The sequence below is a fragment of the Rhodamnia argentea genome, chromosome 9, assembly GCF_020921035.1.
Source record: "Rhodamnia argentea isolate NSW1041297 chromosome 9, ASM2092103v1, whole genome shotgun sequence".
NCBI classification, from domain to species: Eukaryota; Viridiplantae; Streptophyta; class Magnoliopsida; order Myrtales; family Myrtaceae; genus Rhodamnia; species Rhodamnia argentea.
Genome location: NC_063158.1, coordinates 2929873 through 2948234, shown reverse-complemented (window position 1 = coordinate 2948234; position 18362 = coordinate 2929873). Strand labels below are relative to the sequence as shown.

At 41.5% G+C, this 18362-nt stretch overlaps 4 protein-coding genes across 10 annotated transcripts; 1 reads left to right on the top strand and 3 right to left on the bottom strand.

Moving 5' to 3' along the window:
* Window positions 1-1141: 1141 nt before the first annotated feature.
* Window positions 1142-4023, top strand: LOC115736957 (DEAD-box ATP-dependent RNA helicase 47, mitochondrial). 2 transcript variants are annotated; one of them, XM_030668871.2, is made up of 2 exons: window positions 1142-1272; window positions 1937-4023. In XM_030668871.2, exon 2 carries the CDS (start codon window positions 2159-2161, stop codon window positions 3848-3850), a length of 1692 nt encoding a protein of 563 aa, XP_030524731.1. In that variant the 5' UTR covers window positions 1142-1272; window positions 1937-2158; the 3' UTR covers window positions 3851-4023. The 2 variants fall into 2 exon arrangements, with proteins under 2 accessions (XP_030524731.1, XP_030524729.1); XM_030668869.2 differs by lacking the exon at window positions 1142-1272 and adding an exon at window positions 1387-1836.
* Window positions 4024-4169: 146 nt separating this feature from the next.
* On the bottom strand, window positions 4170-5727 carry LOC115736959 (CASP-like protein 4A4). The gene is made up of 4 exons (XM_048285003.1): window positions 5394-5727; window positions 4936-5293; window positions 4620-4755; window positions 4170-4493 (listed from the first exon to the last, which is right to left on the bottom strand). Exons 2-4 carry the CDS (start codon window positions 5184-5186, stop codon window positions 4308-4310), a joined length of 573 nt encoding a protein of 190 aa, XP_048140960.1. The 5' UTR covers window positions 5187-5293; window positions 5394-5727; the 3' UTR covers window positions 4170-4307.
* A 124-nt stretch (window positions 5728-5851) lies between these two features.
* Window positions 5852-9612, bottom strand: LOC115736958 (bifunctional UDP-glucose 4-epimerase and UDP-xylose 4-epimerase 1). 4 transcript variants are annotated; one of them, XM_030668873.2, is made up of 9 exons: window positions 9116-9612; window positions 8647-8696; window positions 8393-8528; window positions 7718-7819; window positions 7372-7599; window positions 7174-7255; window positions 6919-7001; window positions 6759-6850; window positions 5852-6110 (listed from the first exon to the last, which is right to left on the bottom strand). In XM_030668873.2, exons 1-9 carry the CDS (start codon window positions 9308-9310, stop codon window positions 6026-6028), a joined length of 1053 nt encoding a protein of 350 aa, XP_030524733.1. In that variant the 5' UTR covers window positions 9311-9612; the 3' UTR covers window positions 5852-6025. The 4 variants fall into 4 exon arrangements, with proteins under 4 accessions (XP_030524733.1, XP_048140958.1, XP_048140959.1 ...); XM_048285001.1 differs by having other exon boundaries at window positions 8643-8696; window positions 9116-9609; XM_048285002.1 differs by lacking the exon at window positions 9116-9612 and adding an exon at window positions 8904-9081 and having other exon boundaries at window positions 8643-8696.
* Window positions 9613-11874: 2262 nt separating this feature from the next.
* LOC115737119 lies at window positions 11875-16291 on the bottom strand. 3 transcript variants are annotated; one of them, XM_030669101.2, is made up of 8 exons: window positions 15975-16291; window positions 15326-15436; window positions 14949-15003; window positions 14582-14639; window positions 14304-14398; window positions 14108-14208; window positions 13787-13915; window positions 11875-13354 (listed from the first exon to the last, which is right to left on the bottom strand). In XM_030669101.2, exons 2-8 carry the CDS (start codon window positions 15433-15435, stop codon window positions 12379-12381), a joined length of 1524 nt encoding a protein of 507 aa, XP_030524961.2. In that variant the 5' UTR covers window position 15436; window positions 15975-16291; the 3' UTR covers window positions 11875-12378. The 3 variants fall into 3 exon arrangements, with proteins under 3 accessions (XP_030524961.2, XP_030524962.2, XP_048141773.1); XM_030669102.2 differs by having other exon boundaries at window positions 15338-15436; XM_048285816.1 differs by lacking the exon at window positions 15975-16291 and adding an exon at window positions 15589-15909 and having other exon boundaries at window positions 15338-15436.
* Between the last annotated feature and the right edge of the window lie 2071 nt (window positions 16292-18362).

Genomic DNA, 18362 nt, shown 5'->3' with positions numbered 1-18362 from the left:
TGAGAGGGAAAGTGGCATTTGGGTAATCATGGTCAAGATAGTCTATTTGCTGCTGAGTCAAGTGATTTCACCCGTCAACGCATACTACATCACTTATATCCAAATAAAGACGTGGCAACTTCCCTATGCAAATGCCACTGAGACGTTGGACAAGTTGCTGAGACATCCGAGTCTTAGACAATTAAACTAATGAGATCCCAGGTTCGACTCCTAGCGACCACGTCTTGAGAGACTTATCCGGTGGTATTGGCAAAAACTCCTACCACCTCGAGGAATAATTCATTACACGTGGGAAACCTCTGTTATAAAAAAAAAAAAAACTTTCATCTGCAAATAAACAAGAAGATAACGAAAACGATGTAAATAAAAGTTGTGGCGATGTTCATCACTTGTAAATATCGTGATTCATATGGTCGTATATCCCTATTAAAGCTCTTTTCGTTTATTGTGAAAACCGATATAAGCTGCGTTTATTTGAGTAAAAAAATTTATGTGAATTAGTTTTTTGGACTTTCAAAAGTTTGATTCGCTAGAAACGACCGATCAACAAAAAATCATTTATGATAAAAGAAAATGCACATGCTTAAAGTTAAGAAAGTGAATTCTCGAGCTCAAGAAGGAGATGACATCCTCCTGAAAAATAAACCGACCCCACACCTTTGATACTAGCATCCTAACCTCCTCAATCTCTTTATCAGCAAGATCGCATACCTATTGGCCAGAAACTTAATTCCACCTACCTGTTTTTAAAGTAAGGTATTGCCTTTTCTATTACATCCCAGCTCTATAAACGTGGGGGCATTTTACACTATTTTCCTCCGGCTCTAACGATGTAGCCTCGCACACATTAATCAACACTAATCTGACTACGATTTTGCGATCAATTTAGTATTATATATATGTATGTACGTACGTAACATAATGTGTTTATCTCAGTGATTAATAAATTATACGAAAATCCCACCGCCAAATACATTTATCCAAATCCAAAACACACACACACACACACACACACACACACTTACATTTAAACTGAAACTACGCCGTTTGCTGCGTAGTTTCAGTTTAATTGCAAATGTCATTTTTGTGTATTTCTTTTTCTTTGCTGTTCTTTCCTTTTTGGGGGGGGGCAAGGCAATTGCAGTTCCAAGAGATTAGGTCCGACCGACGTTCAGGCCCGGCGTTCACCTCCACCGCAACGCGACCCGCGCTGCAAATCTTCTCCTCCATTGTAGCCCGCAACCGACAAAAGCGCACAGCACCCACCCCCAGGTTCGTTCCTCGTGCTCGCACTCGTGCATTTGAATACATTGCCGGTGCTGGAGGCTCGTTTTTCTTTTTTATCGCTTTCTCTCTTTCCATGTTCACGAGATAGACTCCTTGAACCCCGACCGAGGGGACCGTTTCGTTTGGTTTAGTTTCTCGTTGAATGAGTTGAATATATGGGGGATCGAGACATCGTCGCGGCTGATTTTTCGGTTCGCGAGTTGGGTGGGCTAACGTCTTAAGTTCGTCAGCCGCCGTGTAACCGTCACGCCCTCATGGTGTTCGAGAAAATGTCTCGGTGACTACGGAGGGAGGTTTGTGTTCTAAGGCATAAGAAGTACAGGTTTCGTGCGCTTTTTACTGGCGGTGGGACGTCAATCTCTTAAAGCACGATGCTAAGGCGTGGCCTTTTGTAACCGGGCATGCATCTTTTAGAAGTTGGATCAGCCACCATGTGTCTAATGACATACATGTTTTAGTTCTCTATTGGCCCATTTTCATGTCGGTCAAGATGTGTATCAGGGGGTCTATGATCATCTTTTTGTTGCGAAATTCAGGATCCAACCTTTGGTAAGAGAGTCGCACTGTTCTCACGTTGACACCGATGCTAGCATCAGTATGACCTCATTGTCAGCAGTGATTCTAACTATTCTTATTTTGTTCCATGCAGTTCACTAAACATTCTTCTGAAGACCCCCAAAAGTTAGTTTGCCCGTCAACAATAACTGTCCCAAGGCCCCAAAGATGTACTGGTTGTGTATCTCCTTTTTCATCTTCCAGGGTTAGGGTGTTCCCATGTCAGCCTCTAGTGCGAGAGGAAAGTTAAGCCGGGATTGAGTTTTCCGTGCTTCTTGAGGTTGGTTTTCTGAAGTTCATACAATTATCGGAGGGGATGGTGTTGTTGAAGATGCCGATGTTATCATCAACACGGTTGCTGCTCCTGTCCCTGCCCTGCCAAAAGCTATCCTCTCTTTCTAGGGCTGCTTGCTTTCATGGGAGTGGAAAATTGCTCTGTCGTGTTGAAATTAACCAGGGACCCCTTACTCTTGCAAGCCTTGGTCCCAAAAGTGAAACTGTTAAAACCAATAGGAGCAAAAATAACAGAACTAAGTATGAAACTTCTCTTAGAAAAGAAAAAATGGGTGAAGTTCAGCCTCTTAGTGGCAATGAATTCAAGTCAGTTGCTACAAGAAAACCATTTGAATCAGGACTGGGTCCATTTAATGCGAAATCATTTTCAGAGCTTGGCTTGCCACCGTTGTTGTTGCAAAGATTGGAGGCTGAAGGGTTCAAGGTTCCAACTGATGTTCAAGCTGCTGCAATTCCAACCATTCTTAAGAATCATGATGTTGTGATTCAATCTTACACAGGTTCGGGAAAAACGTTGGCGTATCTCCTCCCCATACTTTCGGAAGTAGGTCCACTGAGAAAGAGATCTCCTGATTGCAAGGATGAACATGGGAAGAAAATGGAGATAGAGGCTGTTATTGTGGCTCCGTCTAGGGAGCTAGGAATGCAGATTGTGAGGGAGGTCGAGAAGCTCTTGGGACCTTCTGATAAGAAAGTTGTTCAGCAGCTTGTAGGGGGTGCAAATCGTTCTAGGCAAGAAGAAGCTCTGAAGAAAAATAAGCCAGCTATTGTCGTCGGAACACCAGGGCGGATTGCAGAAATAAGTGCTGCTGGAAAGCTTCACACCCATGACTGTCGTTTCTTGGTCTTGGATGAAGTCGACGAGCTTCTTTCGTTTAACTTCCGGGAGGATATGCATCGGATATTGCAACATGTAGGGAGAAGATCCGGCATGGATGCACGAGAGCCTAAAGTTCCAAGGGTAAGGCAGGCAGAACGTCAGACTATCTTGGTTTCTGCAACTGTGCCTTTTTCCGTTATAAGGGCCGCTAGGAGCTGGGGAAATGATCCGCTGCTTGTGCAAGCAGAAAAAGTCGTGACGCTTGATTCTGCCCCGATATCCGTACCTGTTAATCCGTCAAAGCCGTCGTTAAGTTCGAGTAATACCTCAAATTTGCAGGGTCAACCAGCTGTTACAAGTCTACCTCCCTCTTTGAAGCACTATTACTGTGTCACAAAGCTACAGCACAAGATTGACACGATGAGAAGATGCATCCATGCGCTCGATGCAAAGTCCGTGATCGCTTTCATGAACAACACTAAGCAGCTGAAAGATGCTGTTTTTAAGCTAGAGGCCCGTGGAATTGATGCTGCAGAGTTGCATGGTGATCTGGGTAAGCTTGTTAGATCAACAACTTTAAAGAAGTTCAAGAATGGCGATTTGCGTGTTCTGGTGACAAATGAGCTTTCAGCGAGAGGTTTGGACGTAGCAGAGTGTGATCTTGTAGTTAATCTGGACTTGCCAACAGACTCCATTCACTATGCTCATCGTGCTGGCCGCACAGGACGGCTTGGTAGGAAGGGTAATGTGGTTTCCATATGTGAGGTGCCTGAAGTATTCGTCGTCAAGAAACTGCAGAAGCAGCTCGGGGTTCAGATTCCTGCTTGTGAATTTATCGAGGGCAAGCTTGTCATGACTGGGGAGGAAGAGAGGACTTTGGAGCCCATAAGATAGTGGGCTTTTTTTTTTTTTTTCTCGTTCTACAAGCTTAGCATATAGTCTATTGCATATTGTAATGGTTGACAGGTGACCCTGTTTTTGTCTACTAAAAGTGATGCACGCCGTTTCATAGCACGGCTTTGAATTGTGTTAGTTCAATGATACTATCTTCAAATGGAATTATAGGATGGATGGACTGCTGTTAAGGCTAATTTACTAATACGCAGTGATTCTACTTTGATAATTTTCGAATACTTCACGAGCAATCGACTGAGTGACAGCTTCAGTACGACTGACAAAATTTATGTGGTTATTTTCGTGCTAGTATGTAGTACTTAGTACTAATTTGGTGATTATACTCTAGAATTGCCTAGAGCATCGTAGATGCCTTCATAATGAATTGTCTACCAAAAACAGAGTTACTTCAAGAACTCAGACATCAATTCATCCACAAGCAGACTATTCTGTTCCATCACCAAATAATTCTCTTACAAAGCTTGTAACCCGACAATAGAGCACAGGTTGCTGTGACCAGGAAGACTGCAAAAGACATGCTGATGGATATGACAGACGCCCTGCAGAGTGGTGTTGCCCTTCCTGTCCGTTGAATTGCTTGTATCCCCAACGAAGAACTCGAAATGAGAAGGTAAGCCACCAGCTGCATCACGCAGTAAGATTTCAGCCTTAACATAGCCATATGGAAGAAGCTAAGAAACGCGGGTTGCTTGATGGAGGGAAGCAATAGCAAGAAACTGACTCAGACCTGTCAAAAAATGTCCATTACCTGATCGAGGATGAAGCTAAGGTAGTCCGAGAACCTGTCTGAGATTAAAATCCCTCTATAGGAAATGTCACAGACACCTTTGAAGAGCTGAAAAGCTGAGTAAACGAAAGCCACGACGGTGACAATGAAGCAATACCTGCGAGGAAGCAACAGGGGGAAAGTAAATTGTGAGCATCGAATACCCTAGTGCGCATGAAAAGAAGTGAAATGCGGACTTGGCAATAGGTTGTGCTACGAACTCTGTTCAAGTTTGATAGCCCTTATGAGGCTTTTAAATTGCACAAGAGATGAACACGTCGATAGAGTTCATTCTTACATCAATTCAGGAAGCTGGCCGCAGCTGGAAGGAGATTGACCTATCTTCTTCAGCGGGGTCGTCAGCGCGAGAGCCGAGACGAAGGACAGCAGTAGCGCGAGGAACCGGAGGAAGAGAATCGAGAGCTGGATTGGCGGCACCACTGTCCACCGGGTAGAGGCGACTGAGAACGAGAACGGTGAAGGCGTCGGGAGCTGCTGGGTGAAAGCAGCCGGAGATGCACCGTCCATCGATGGAGGAGCAATCACCATATCATACTTTCAAAGAGAGGGCTTTGATGGATTGATTCCTTTCAACTGCTCCTTTCTTGAAATGAAGGTTCCTCAAAGTTCAACCTAGATGTTGGGGGTGGAGCCCTCTAGACCACAGAGTTGAGCTAGTATGAGCTCCACATTAGCATCAGTCTGTCCTTATCTCATTCTAACAGCTAACATCCTCAACAATTTCGAAGAAAGTACCCTCAGAAGTCCAAGCTCCATCAATCTCTGTCGCATGCAAAAATCTCTCTTGCCTCTTGTGAGACAAGTCTGGTTCTGTCAATTATTTTAGTCAAGTCTTGCTTCATCTGTGGACGGAGGAGATAATAGTTCTTTCACGTCCACCAATTACAGGAAGACGAGGCAGGTGATGCCCAAGGAAACATGCTTCACGTCAACTATTTTTTATTGACTAATCATCCTTATTTTATCACAGTACAAATAAAGAACAGCACACTTGCCATTAACAATCAATAAGCAAGAAACAAGAGGAGGGCTCGACCATCTGTCATCTGACTCATCTGATGCTAGAACGTGTTCAATAGGACTAATCAAATCTCATCATCTGAGCACAAAACTTGGGCACGGCGAATGTTGTATGCCGGGGTATTTTCAATTTTGTTCTTATTTTTGAGGTAAGAGAGGAGACTCGTAGTCTCTGCAGTCGAAATGAGGAGAAAATTGTAAGTCCTTGTGCGAACATTTCAAAGTTCAGAAAGTGATCTGGCCGTAGTACTCCGATTCGAGTGTTCTTTGCCGACATTCAGTTCACTTATTTGGTGATCCCTAAAGGTGCAAAACAGCTAAATGGTATATCCCCAGCTGTAAATTGTTCAAGGCTCGGGCTGATAGCCCCAGGGATTGTTGCTTGCCCAGTTCCATTGGTCCCGGCACATCTCCTCCACGCCATACTTGGCCCTGAAAAAGAGGCAACAAAAAATCACCACTCAGAATACATTCTTCGATATCGATCTATCTACATCTTAAACATGAAGTTCATCAGGGAAAGCAATTTCTATGAATTTGCTCTAATAGAAATAAATGGAGGCAATCCTGATGTAAACTTATTGTATATTCGAGACTAGGATCCAAAAGGAAAAGGAACAACACGACCTATTCCTTGGTCCATGGCTACCAATTTTAGCACCTCGACAGCAGGACAAACCGACATAGGAGATTTTAATTGTCAATTCATCTTAGACAATCCGTGAAAATTGTATTTGTCTAAGACCACCTACATCATAAGTGGTCGAATTTACAGTCGTGTAAACCCAAAAAGAAAGAACAGAACATCACCAAGTACTATTTCCTCATGGAGCATAGGCAGTTAGTATATGGATTCTTAGACGGATAGGAACAAATTAGTCATCGAGATATTGAAGAGGAAATGATTGTCAGCCATAAGTAAAATTAGGACAAGAAGTTTCGAATGAAACAGACCATAAATAATTTTTCGCATGATCAAGCAAATCACATGAATCCATCTTTAAGTGGCCATATGAAGAAGGGAAAGGAGAGAGATCAAGTCGATAAGTGCTAAAAAAACGCATAGAGTATGGGACATACTTCCAGCCGAGTTCATTCTCTGCTTTCTCAGTAGAGGCGAAAACCTCCGTAGCGTCTCCTGGTCTCCTTGGACACAGTTTAATGGGAATTTTCTGTAAGCTAGCAGGAAAAATGTCAATGAGTAGCCTAGAAGGATCTGCGGAACCTAAAGGAAGCTTACCTTGCCAGAGGCCTTCTCAAATGCTGCCACCATTTCAAGGACTGAAGTACCACATCCAGTCCCCAAGTTGTACGCAGTACAACCTATGAAAATAGTCAAGAGAATTACCAAACTATATAACTTGTCTCCAACAACGACAAAACATACTTAAATCATTTAATTAGAAATAGATGTAGAGACTTGAATGTTATTGGAAGACATGATGTCAAGCTATTGCTCTACAAGATTAAACCAAAAAGAATATCTGAAGATCACCTATATCTTCTGTTGTAAAAAGCTTCCTCAGAGCTGCAATGTGACCATCTGCCAAATCCATGACATGGATGTAGTCTCTGATCTGTTGATTAAAACAAGTCACTTCGGCATGAGTAGGTGCATACTTAAGAAGAACAATGAATTAGGGCAATGATTCGATGAAGATAAATAATTGACTGAGAACAGATCTTAACGTACTGCACTGCCATCCCTTGTCGGATAATCATGACCATACACATTAAGTTCAGGCAGTCTGCCAACAGCCACCTGTTGGATGTAAGGCATGAGATTGTTTGGAATTCCCTTAGGGTCTTCGCCTATTCTGCCGCTCTCATGAGCCCCGACCGGGTTGAAGTATCTTAACAGTATAATTCTCCATTCAGGTTCAGCCTTTTGAATGTCACGAGCAATTTCTTCAAGGAAAAGCTATCGAGAAGCAAGTGCATGAAAGGGGTCAAAAAATAGAAGCCATATTCAGCATGCAGAAAACAAAATCATCCCCGCACAAAAAGGACAAATGAGTCTGACCAAAATAGTAGCGCACCTTTGTCCTCCCATAAGGATTCATGGCCATCAATTGAAAATCCTCAACACAAGGTATCTTTTCAGGTTGACCATACACAGTCGCAGATGAGGAGAAAACCATCTGTAGCACCCCAAAAACATTACTGTCATATGAGAGCAGAGGGGAGGGCATAGCAGATGATAAAATTATTCTCTTCTAATGACAACACTAGAATAGGGAGACACTGATTTCTTCATTTTAAAAAACTGGAAAATGCTATATAATTTAGCAAACTCAGCTGAAGGCATGGTCTGAGAAAAGCATAAAGGAAGGGCAAAAAAAAATTATCCAAAGCCATTCACGATCCAACTGTCCTATCACAGTATATAAAAGCTTTCATACCTCAATAGGAATGATTAATCTATGCATGCGCATTATGAGATCATTAAGACATGAAGCAAGAGTGGATCTTATACAATGACAGTGGAATTGCCCTTCTAAGTTTCATGCAGGCAAACTTTTCTTGATGATGGGTAAAATGCCATCGAACATACAGTTATGGCTCAAAGCACATTAAATCAGTCATTTCTGTTCTGCATGGGGCTTTTGGGCCACGGTTATTTGCTTCACTTAATTATAGACATTATCTTTACGAATGTCAAGCAAGCAACTGAAACAACAATAACAAGTATTCATATGCTAAGTCAAACAGACCTTCTTACAGTTGTACTTTGCCATGATCTCGTACAGATTAATTGTCCCGATCAAATTGTTGTCAAAATACCTTCGAGGATTTGCTACACTTTCCCCAACGGCTTTCAGCCCCGCAAAGTGGATCACAGCATCAAAGCTGTTTCATTGAAAAATAATAAAAAGGAAGGGTTTAATCACCTTGAGTTTACAGAGAACCAATGAGGCCATTGGACAAGGACAAAGATGAGAGCAAGGATCAAGGACGGCGTACATACTCGGTTTGAGAAAATAGATCCTCCAAATCCTGCTTGTTTCTGAGATCACCCTGCAACAAGCGCAAAGAGTAGGAACAATGTGAGCTCTATAAAGTCCACTCCACCATACTGTGGACCTCATAAACTTAAACTGAATGAATACTACATCCTTTTACATCTTCACCAATTGATTCCCCAATTCCTACGAAGTAACTAGCGCAGACGGACAGAATTTACCCCACATAGCATTGATAGGCAGTCAGGAAAAAAAATTTCACCGTTTCACTTTGACACCACATAGCATTGACTCATCTTCTTCAACCTCTGTTCTAATTCCAGACAACATGATCCTCAGTGAAACACAAAGCCAAACGCCAGAAACTTCAAATTCCACTCAATTCCCACATTCCCTTCCTCAAACAGACAAACGAACAAACACCCAATCCACCAAACCTTGAAACCGAACAAAAAATTCAAAAAATGGAAGTACCAAGTGGAACTCGAGATTCTCCGAGAGCTCAGGACCCACGAGCTGTCGAACTCGATCGACGGCCTCGGGGACAGAATTGTCGAGATTGTCGATGATGGAGACCCTGAACCCATCTTTCAGAAGCTGAACCACAGTGTGGGTGCCGATGAAACCAGCCCCACCGGTCACAAGAACGGCCTTTCCCGGCGGACCCATCTCATCAAATCGCCGAAGTTCGGTTTTTTTCTTCAGCGAGAGCAGAGGGCAAATCAAGAATGCGTTAAATGCGTGTCCCTTTTGAACATTTAAAAGGAGAGTGGGAGGTGACGAGAGTCTGAGCAAATCAAGGAAGCAATTCTGCGGGTGTTGGGGATAAGTACAAAACGCATGTGAGAGAGAAAGAGAGACAAGAGAGACGGGATCATATCTATCAAGTTTACGGCTTTTTGTTTCCTTGTCGTTGTAGTCGAGCTAGCCGGAGGATGAATCTATTCGCGCGCTTTTTCTTGGATTCGTGTAAAAACAAGTACGAGAAATGAGAATAAAGCGAGTAATTTGGCCCACAAAGTGTTTTTAAGACAAATTTCGGAGCTGTAAAAAAAAAAAAAGTCATCGATGGGACAAGTGTAACTGACGATGATGGTTCATCGTTATCCAATCAAGGGTGGTTATCGCTTCTTCATTTTTTTTTTCCAAATAGGGTGTTCCAATTTTCCTTTTCCTTTTCTTTTTTCGGGTCGAAATTTTTCCTTTGTTGATTACAGTCGGATCCGGATAGCCTAATATTGAGATTTTCTAAGACATGCGTGACATTACTCAAATCAGACCGTCCAAATGAAAATGGACAGCTTGATTTGAGCCACGTCATGAATTCAAAATTTTTTAAACCCCAAAAAAATTCTCGCCAACATTTTTTTCCTCCCCTTCACCATATGACGTGGCTCAAATCAAACCATTCATTTTCATTTAGACGGCCTGATTTAAATAATATCACGCATGCTACGAAAATTCCAATGTTAAGCAATCCAAATCCTTACTAGTCTACCAAATAATTACAAATATAAACATACAGATTTACGAAATATGTCATTATCGTAATTTAAAACACCAATCCGGTCACCCATTTGCCAGGTGACGATGCAATCACAGGATATTCACCTTTTATTGTTGTTTTTATTAGGTTTTAATAACTTCCAAGTTATCCCATGTTTATCCCAAATTAATGCATTCCATTTCAAATTCGTATCATCCCTAGTTAGGACCATAGGAGAAATAAAATGAACATCAACCTTGGATGTCAACAAACTAAAAATTAAGGAGTTGGCGTGTGAAATCAAGAAGCATACTGTATCAAAAGTTGCCCACAAGAGATTGGTGCAACCTCCAGGCAAACAATATGCCACAGGGACCCCCTCAAAGTGAGGATAATGATGATTCCCATTTCTCCAGAAGAAAAGAAAACCGCTAGCTTTGAGAGTGCTCCATTAAAAGTGTAGTAATTTCTTATAGAAAGGGGAAAGAAAAAAAATGTATTTTGAATCATTTGACATACATGTATATGTTACATGACATTTGCGAATCGCAAGTGCAAAAAGATGAGGTTTTGCCGTCCGCGTTCAGTTCGAACACCCGACCGACCGACCGACCGACCGATCGGTATTTCGGGATTCCGCTTTTGCTTGTTTCAATGCCATGTGGGACATAAGAAATCACCTTTTAGATGATGCAAAAAGGGGATGGCATCGAATCAAAAGTAGGAAGGAGTTAAAAAGGAAAACTTGGAAGGCTCAACCACCAAATTAATGATGACAACGAGGACAGCTTCTGCATTAGAGCATCTTAGGACAAAGCAAGTGATTGTTTTGATGATGAACACAGAAAAACTATCTAAAAAATTTTAAATTTAGTGTATTTTTATCGATTTAGTTCTAAATATTTAATTTTATAAATTAAATCATAAATCTTTTTACCTTTTATCAATTAAATTCATCAAATTAATTATAATCGAAAATTATTGACATGAAAAGAACGGCGAAAAATGGTGTCCTGCAGGTTTCATAAGAAGTCCTGCTTTTCGAGGAGTGGGTATTGAGCCGACGGTCACGCTTGGGTGGAGACGAAGCATGGGATCAAGGACCCGCGCACACATGGTGGGTTAGGTAATGAGTACGAAAAGGATGACACGCTTCATTTACTTGACACAGCTGTAGATAGACTTAAACCTTTCTCGAGAAGGAGAAAGTTGGATGTGTTTCATTTGTTCCGTGCTGCTGCAGGCATATGGATGGAGAATCTCATTTGCGCCATCAATGTTTGTTTGCAGGTGCTTCCTCTGAAGCAGGAAGCTGTCACCCCTTGGTCTTGATCAATGGAGAAAGCCGGGCTGAGAAGGGATGTGCCCTTTGAATAATTTTCAAATCGATTGCATTTTTTTAAAGTTTTAGAATTTAATTGCACTTTCGTGATAAATTTTAAGACTTCTAGTGCACTTTTCCTTTAAATCATTAAATGAAATATGTTCTAACTCCAACACCCTTAATTGAATTTGTGGCTCGGCTTGGCGAACCTTTGATCGGCCACGACAAGACTTGTCCAAACACACCCCCAACGAAATTGATGGTTAGCGTCTCATGAGCTTGTCGGCCTGCCGAGGCCACAAACAAGTCAGAGTGCCCGCCAAACTAACACAAGGGAAAACCGTGACGGGCAATTAAAAACAATACAAATCACAGGACAAAAACCATGGAATCAAGTCAAAACATGAAAGAATGGGCCTAAAGAACTGTGATAGCGAAATTTTCCTACTTTTTATTCCTTGACAGAGCTGAAGTGTCATCATTTACAAAATGCCAGTCCAGGCAATCTTGAAGTTACAGCAGTAGAGAGGGAAATCTGTTTTGTATGTACTTGTTTTCAATTGAAGTAGCAGAGCCACGTTATACACACAGCTGTGCCATTGTCGTCACCGAGAGTCAAACTAACAGGAAACAAGTTCATGGAGCAAAGTAAGCTACAAAATGGATGCAGACGAAGATATTATCAGTGATATAGCTATCTTCTTCTGTAGGCCCCGTCCTGGAGCTTGTTGGCATGATAGTAATGCTCGGCACTAGTGAAACATCATTGAATTGCTCACTCATTTCCAGGGAATGCGCGATTGGCATTAACTTCCACGTTCAGGGAACAGCCGTATCCATTTCCATGTCGAAGGCATGTTCTAGGTGTTTCCCCAGATATTTAGCAGCGGTGGAAATTGTAGCATTATGAAAATTCGATGGAAGACCTCATTCTACATGCAGAAGATGTACACTACCACCTTCCTTGTCTTGAGAACTTGATACCATCGATGCTGGCGTGCTAGCAGAGCCCGAGAAAGAAGCATCACCTGATTTCTTTGAGCGTCGCCTCCTTATGATGGAAGGAGTGTTCTTGTAGGTCATTGCCAAGTTCCTCAAAAACAACTCTGGACTCCAACTTTTGACACTAACACTGCTCACCGAGTTAGAGGGAGTGGAAAGGTAACATAAACTCCTTGATGGGCTACATTGTTTCTCTACACATATGAAACCATTATTTGCAACCAAAGTGACCGCATCTCTTGGCTGAAGTGCCGACAATAATGTGTCACCGACGTCATTTCTCTTATCAGCTCCAGTGAAGTCCATGACACCTGTGGATTCCGAGAAAGACCAACAACAATATCCAGGATCATCACCACATTTTGTACTAGTAGCACCTACTCTTATCCTTTTAGGTGATTCAAAACTATGGGAAGCAACGGAAATATTGACTTTGACAGGACTAGGAGTTAACTCAACAGTTGAACATGCACCGATGCTTGAAGGATCAGCCAGTGAGGAAACGGAAACATTAGAATTGTTATCAGCATCCTGAGAAAAAGCAGTCGCCATATGAAATGGATTGGCAATTGGACATGCTATGCTATTTGACCCTGCTGTTGAATGCCAAGGAGGTGATATCCACCAATCTTCTGCTTCTGAATCCTTGATACCACCATGAGAATATACAGGACTGAAGTCGGTGAAACAAGTTCTATTCAAGTCCAGATGCATTCTCTGATCAACAGAAGTGATTTCATCAGGACTTTGTCGCTCCAATTTAACCATCAAGCAATCTGCCTTAACATCTGGACCGCAAAATCCAGAGCAATCATCAGACATTTCCATTATACAGCCAGTTCCTGCACCCAATCTCTTCTTCATCGAGCAGTTCCAATGGTTCTTAATGGCATTGTCCGTCCTGCCAGTGTGAAAGATATCAATACCCCGTAATCCTTTTGGAGACCCTTAAATAGCACATGCATAAAATTCACCGAACAATTTTGGATATGAAAGGGGATGGGGTATTCATCAGATTCATAATGTTCCAGTAGGCACTAGAAATGTGCAGATATCGGGTGAAAAAGGCAAAACAATGGCCGCAACAGGTCATTGTCCGAAAGGCCAAGAACGAATGCAGTGAAACTATGGACAACAGCTGATCAGGATTATGAAGCTCCTAACCAGATGCATTTTAAGCACCATTTAAGTGTTATGGAAGTAACACTGAAAAAATTACCCAACCATTTGATGTTTATCATCTCAAAGTAGTCTTTCTCTTTCTTTTAAAGCAAGTGATTGCAACAATGTTGTGGGGGCTGGCCACTGGTAATCATTCACTGTCTATATGTACCTTCCAGGAAGAAATTTTGCTATTTTTGCCCACTTGTTACCATAAACATGGTGGTAGTGAGCAAGAATGGACTCCTCTTCTGCTGTCCAGGCAACCTTCTTTACTGAAGGATTGAGATGATTAGTCCACCTAAAGATAGAATCAGCAGCTGCTTAGTCACTAATACTCTCTAACAAGCACACAAATTTAAGTATAATTAATTAACAACAATTATTACATATTAACGTCTTTCGACCAACAAAAAAAAAAAAAAAGGTCTTTCGACGAAGAGTCTCAATCTGGTAAAAGGAAAACTAAACTGAAATTACGGTGATAGCTCACCTTTCTCGGCACTGCTTGCCTATGCGACCAGGAAAGTTTTTTGCAATCAGCGACCATTTGCAGCCGTATTGCTTGAACAAATTGATTAAAAGATCATCTTCCTGAAATAGAAAGAGGAAGCAAGTCATTTTGATTTCTCTGACAATATACAGTATTATATCGAAAAGCTACTAAAAGCATATATATTTGAGATTACCCCCTTTGTCCAAGATCCTTTAATAACACCAGGATTTAGAACCTTCTGCCAGCGATGCAAGCACTGACAATCTGTCTTACCAGGGACACGTTCAGCTGGTAACACACGAAAACAACCAGAGCAACCATGCTTAATTACAACATCATATTACGTTTAATCAAGTTCTGATGACGCCAATTACAAATCTCTTGATGGTCCTGCTCCACTAAAAAAAAGAACTAGCACTTCCTTGTGCAAAAAATCGAGTAAGTCACGAGGGAGGGAAGGGTAACACTAACCTATTGTCTTCCAATTTTTGCCATCAAATTTTTGCACCGCTGCAATAAGAAATCTGTCCTGCTCATATCAAATTGTAGCGTAGCTGGAGTTAGAAAGCTTCAGAACTCTTCTAGAGAGAAAACATCATGGCAATACACAGTTGAAGGGGAAGATTCTGAGAAAGAAGTATGTTCTGCTGTCATATGAAGTTGGAGGGAATGAAACCCTTTACAGTAACAACAGAGTAGCCTAATCTGCTTGACTATGCACAATTGGCATTCTCACCATAAGCTTTATGTGCCTAATTGGTCTATCTTCTCTAGTGAAAGGCTTTGGACTCGAACTATCTTTACTGAGGAATCAAAATGAAGCTGTTCCCGAACTAACCTCTTCCTTTGTCCATCTTCCTCTTGTTGAACGCCTTATTGGACCACTTGCCCTCCTAAAGTCAAATCAAATGCCACATCAAAAGGGAACATGAAGCCCAATTCATTCAAGAAAGGGAAAAGCAGTTCATTTGTTATGCTTCTGAACAAACAACTTATGTGCCTTGTTGTTGAATAATGGGTGATATCACGCTGATGCAAACAAATCACAAGTGTGCACCTCAGTTTTCATTGCATGCTGATTTTGAATATTAATGTCCAATTAACTTGATCCTAACTGCAGTCAGAAGGTTTTGAGCTTGCTCCATTACTGAATGATTAACAAAACCAGAGGCAGGACCGATACAGGGCCTCGGAACTTAAAAAGCAGACTAAAACCTCCAAAAGTACCATAAAGTGGACGGTGATTTCTTAAGATACGAGTCGCAGCTGCCATTAGAAAATGAAGGGCTCGCCACCACATCGTATTCCTCCTTAACTCTCACCATGCTAACCAAAAAAGGCACGACAAAGTAAATAAGCATCAGATCAGGACAACGACAGGTCAAAGGCAATAAGAACTAAATGAAGAAATAATAATGCAAAATCACCCAAAGTTCGCCAGAGCAACAAAATCAGCGCTAATGCAAATAGAAGATTACAATTCAGTCCAAGCGATCATCTTTCCCGAGTCCTTCGACATGTATCAACCTCCAAGGCTTTGCCATTAACATCTACTGCTTAACTAACACATACAGATTAATCCACTCACGACAGCGACGAAGCTTACGAACTCAACACTGAAGAGACGATGGATTCCGTGTAGGCCACAGCAACAAGTTCCTACCCATTGGTTGACTTAAGCAACAAGACCCAACAAGAAAACCCAAATTGCAAAACGTCGACTCTTCCGCGGGTTTCTTCTGCTTTCGCCTCCACATTGTCGGGGGAAAAGGAAAAACACACGAAACAGAGCCGAGCATTACCCAAAAAAAAAAAAAAAAACGACAAAAACCGCAACACGTTCTTGGAAGAGATGAAGACGAACCTCGAAGAGAGAATTCCTCGGGGTTTCCGAGAATGGACAGCGGCTGACAGGGGGAACACCGAAGAGAGCAGGGGAATCAAGCGAAATAGCTAGAGATTGTCGCTAAAAAAGGGGGACGCATGATCGCGGAGAGCGTCGAGAAAGCCAGTATATATATGCAGACGGAGGTTTGGAGTTAGCGGGAGAAATCGGACGTGTTTGGGGTTTCGAAAAATCTGATCTTTCATCAGCTTCGCTGCGAAGCTTTGAGCGACAGTGAGAGTAAAAAAGTAGAAGCTTGCGCGAGACGCTGAAGAAGACCAAGAAGAAAGAGAGCGAAAACACGACAGCTGAAGCCGTCACAGAGGTCGCTAAAACGACATAGTATTAAACTTTGGCCATACTCTAATGTCATTTTTGTAATTTCAATTTTATTAAATGTAAGACTTAAATTATTTCCCAATATTAAATATAATTATTTTATTTGATCAAACAACAACACAAACATTATTTGATTGCATGAAATATTTCATGTCGAGTTTGGTTTTCGCAACGATGGATTTCATTTTGTTTTTATTATCTTTTTCTATACACGTTCTTTTTTTCTTCACCCTTATTGATAAAACTTAATCGATCAAAGGGCATGTCGGCAGATTACAATGAGATGAACAAATTACTTCAAGGCTTCACATAGCCTCCTTGGGCGAGTCTATCTCCACTTGTGCTTGCGGGATAAACTCGTTTCCGGCCGATTAAGGCAAGCGTCATCTCCGACACGTGTCCTCAATCTAGATTAGATCCGGGAGGCGAACTTCAACGGAGCTCGACAATAATGAAAAATATTCTTTTTTAGTGTAAAATCTCGGCTAGTGAAAAACTTTGCAATGGAAAATACATAAAACTGTCATAAAGTTGCATCTTAATTAGCTCCTAGAATTTGACCGAACAAAAAAAAGTTAGCTCCTAGAAGAATCCGCATGCAAAGATACATTGTGGAAGATGGAGTGCTCCCACTCTCATGCAGTTTTCTCCTCACTAGTTTCTGTAATTGAAAACTTGTATAGTATCTAAAATGTAATATCTGGTAGGTCATCAAATCTCTTAAAGGTGGGTTTGTCTTCTTTTTATACCGTATAACAAATTTATGGTTTTTTAAATTTTGATAAAGCTATAATATGATAAGTGATTAAGAAAAACCGAGTCTTATTCATCCTTTTCTTGGCAATTAAATTGTTCACTTTCAAATTTAGGAAGATAAGATTAGGAGTCTGTATATCTGGCTCAAGAAGTGCGCTCAGATTAGAAATATCACAGGGCTATAATTAGCAAACAACTCATCATCTACACAGCTTAAGGTTTATATACCTCAAGAGTCGCGATGTAGCAATGCATGCTGGAAAAAAAAACAAACGACATATTTGCTTCAGAGTTGCATCATCCAGTTGCAACATATGTTGTAAGTCAATGTTGACACCCTTATTTTGCCACTAAATTAAATAAAAAAAGATGAGAAACATATAAAAAAAAAAAAAACAAAAGAGGGCACAAATAAATTGGGCCACGGAAAAAACAAATTAATAGGAATGCTAAAATCTAGAAGAGTCTTGCCTAAGCCCATCAAATTGTATACATTTGGGCCCAAGTCTCCCCCTCTTCCAATTTGTTAATGAATGCGCCTAGCCCGGCCCGAGTGAAGGAAGTGAAGTTCTTCCCGCTCACCTGATCAAACGACGATAACAAGCAAACCGCGAGCGTCAGTGACGGAATCTCTGGTGACAGGTGGGCGCGCGTCACCGCCGGGGACGGAAGAAAAACCGGGCATAGTGCTAACAGAATCGGTTTTGAGGAGATAAGATCGGGGGATATAACAGAAAGAGGGAGATTCATTAGCTAGAAAAAAGAGAGACAGATCCATAGAGAGGGAGAGAACGAGGGAGAAAAGGAGAAGAAGAGAGAAAATAGAAAGGAATTCCGCCCGTTGAGGTAATCCCGACGCTTTCGTCCCCATCGTTGTCGATTCCGGTGACGTTTCCCTGGTGCGGAACCAGGTAAATTTCTTCTCCTTTTGCTCGTCGATAGTCTTGGATCCAAAGAAGTGCATGTTTATGTTCGATGAGCATAGTAACTGTTTGATGATTTGTCCGAGAATATTGAATCTGATGATCTTGTGTAATCGGCCTTTGGACGGTGTTTAGATCTAAGATCGATCAACATTCACTTCATTGATTGGTCTAATCGAGTTTATTACGTTACTTTTCTTTGGCTTTGGAACATGATGTTTGGTTTCCGACACTGGCTGTGGAGTAATATTCAAGCTGAAACTACTGCTTATTTGATGATGGTATAGCCCACGATTTAAGGACGTCAGCGTTAGTTCTCTATTCCTTGTACATATATTTATGTATATGT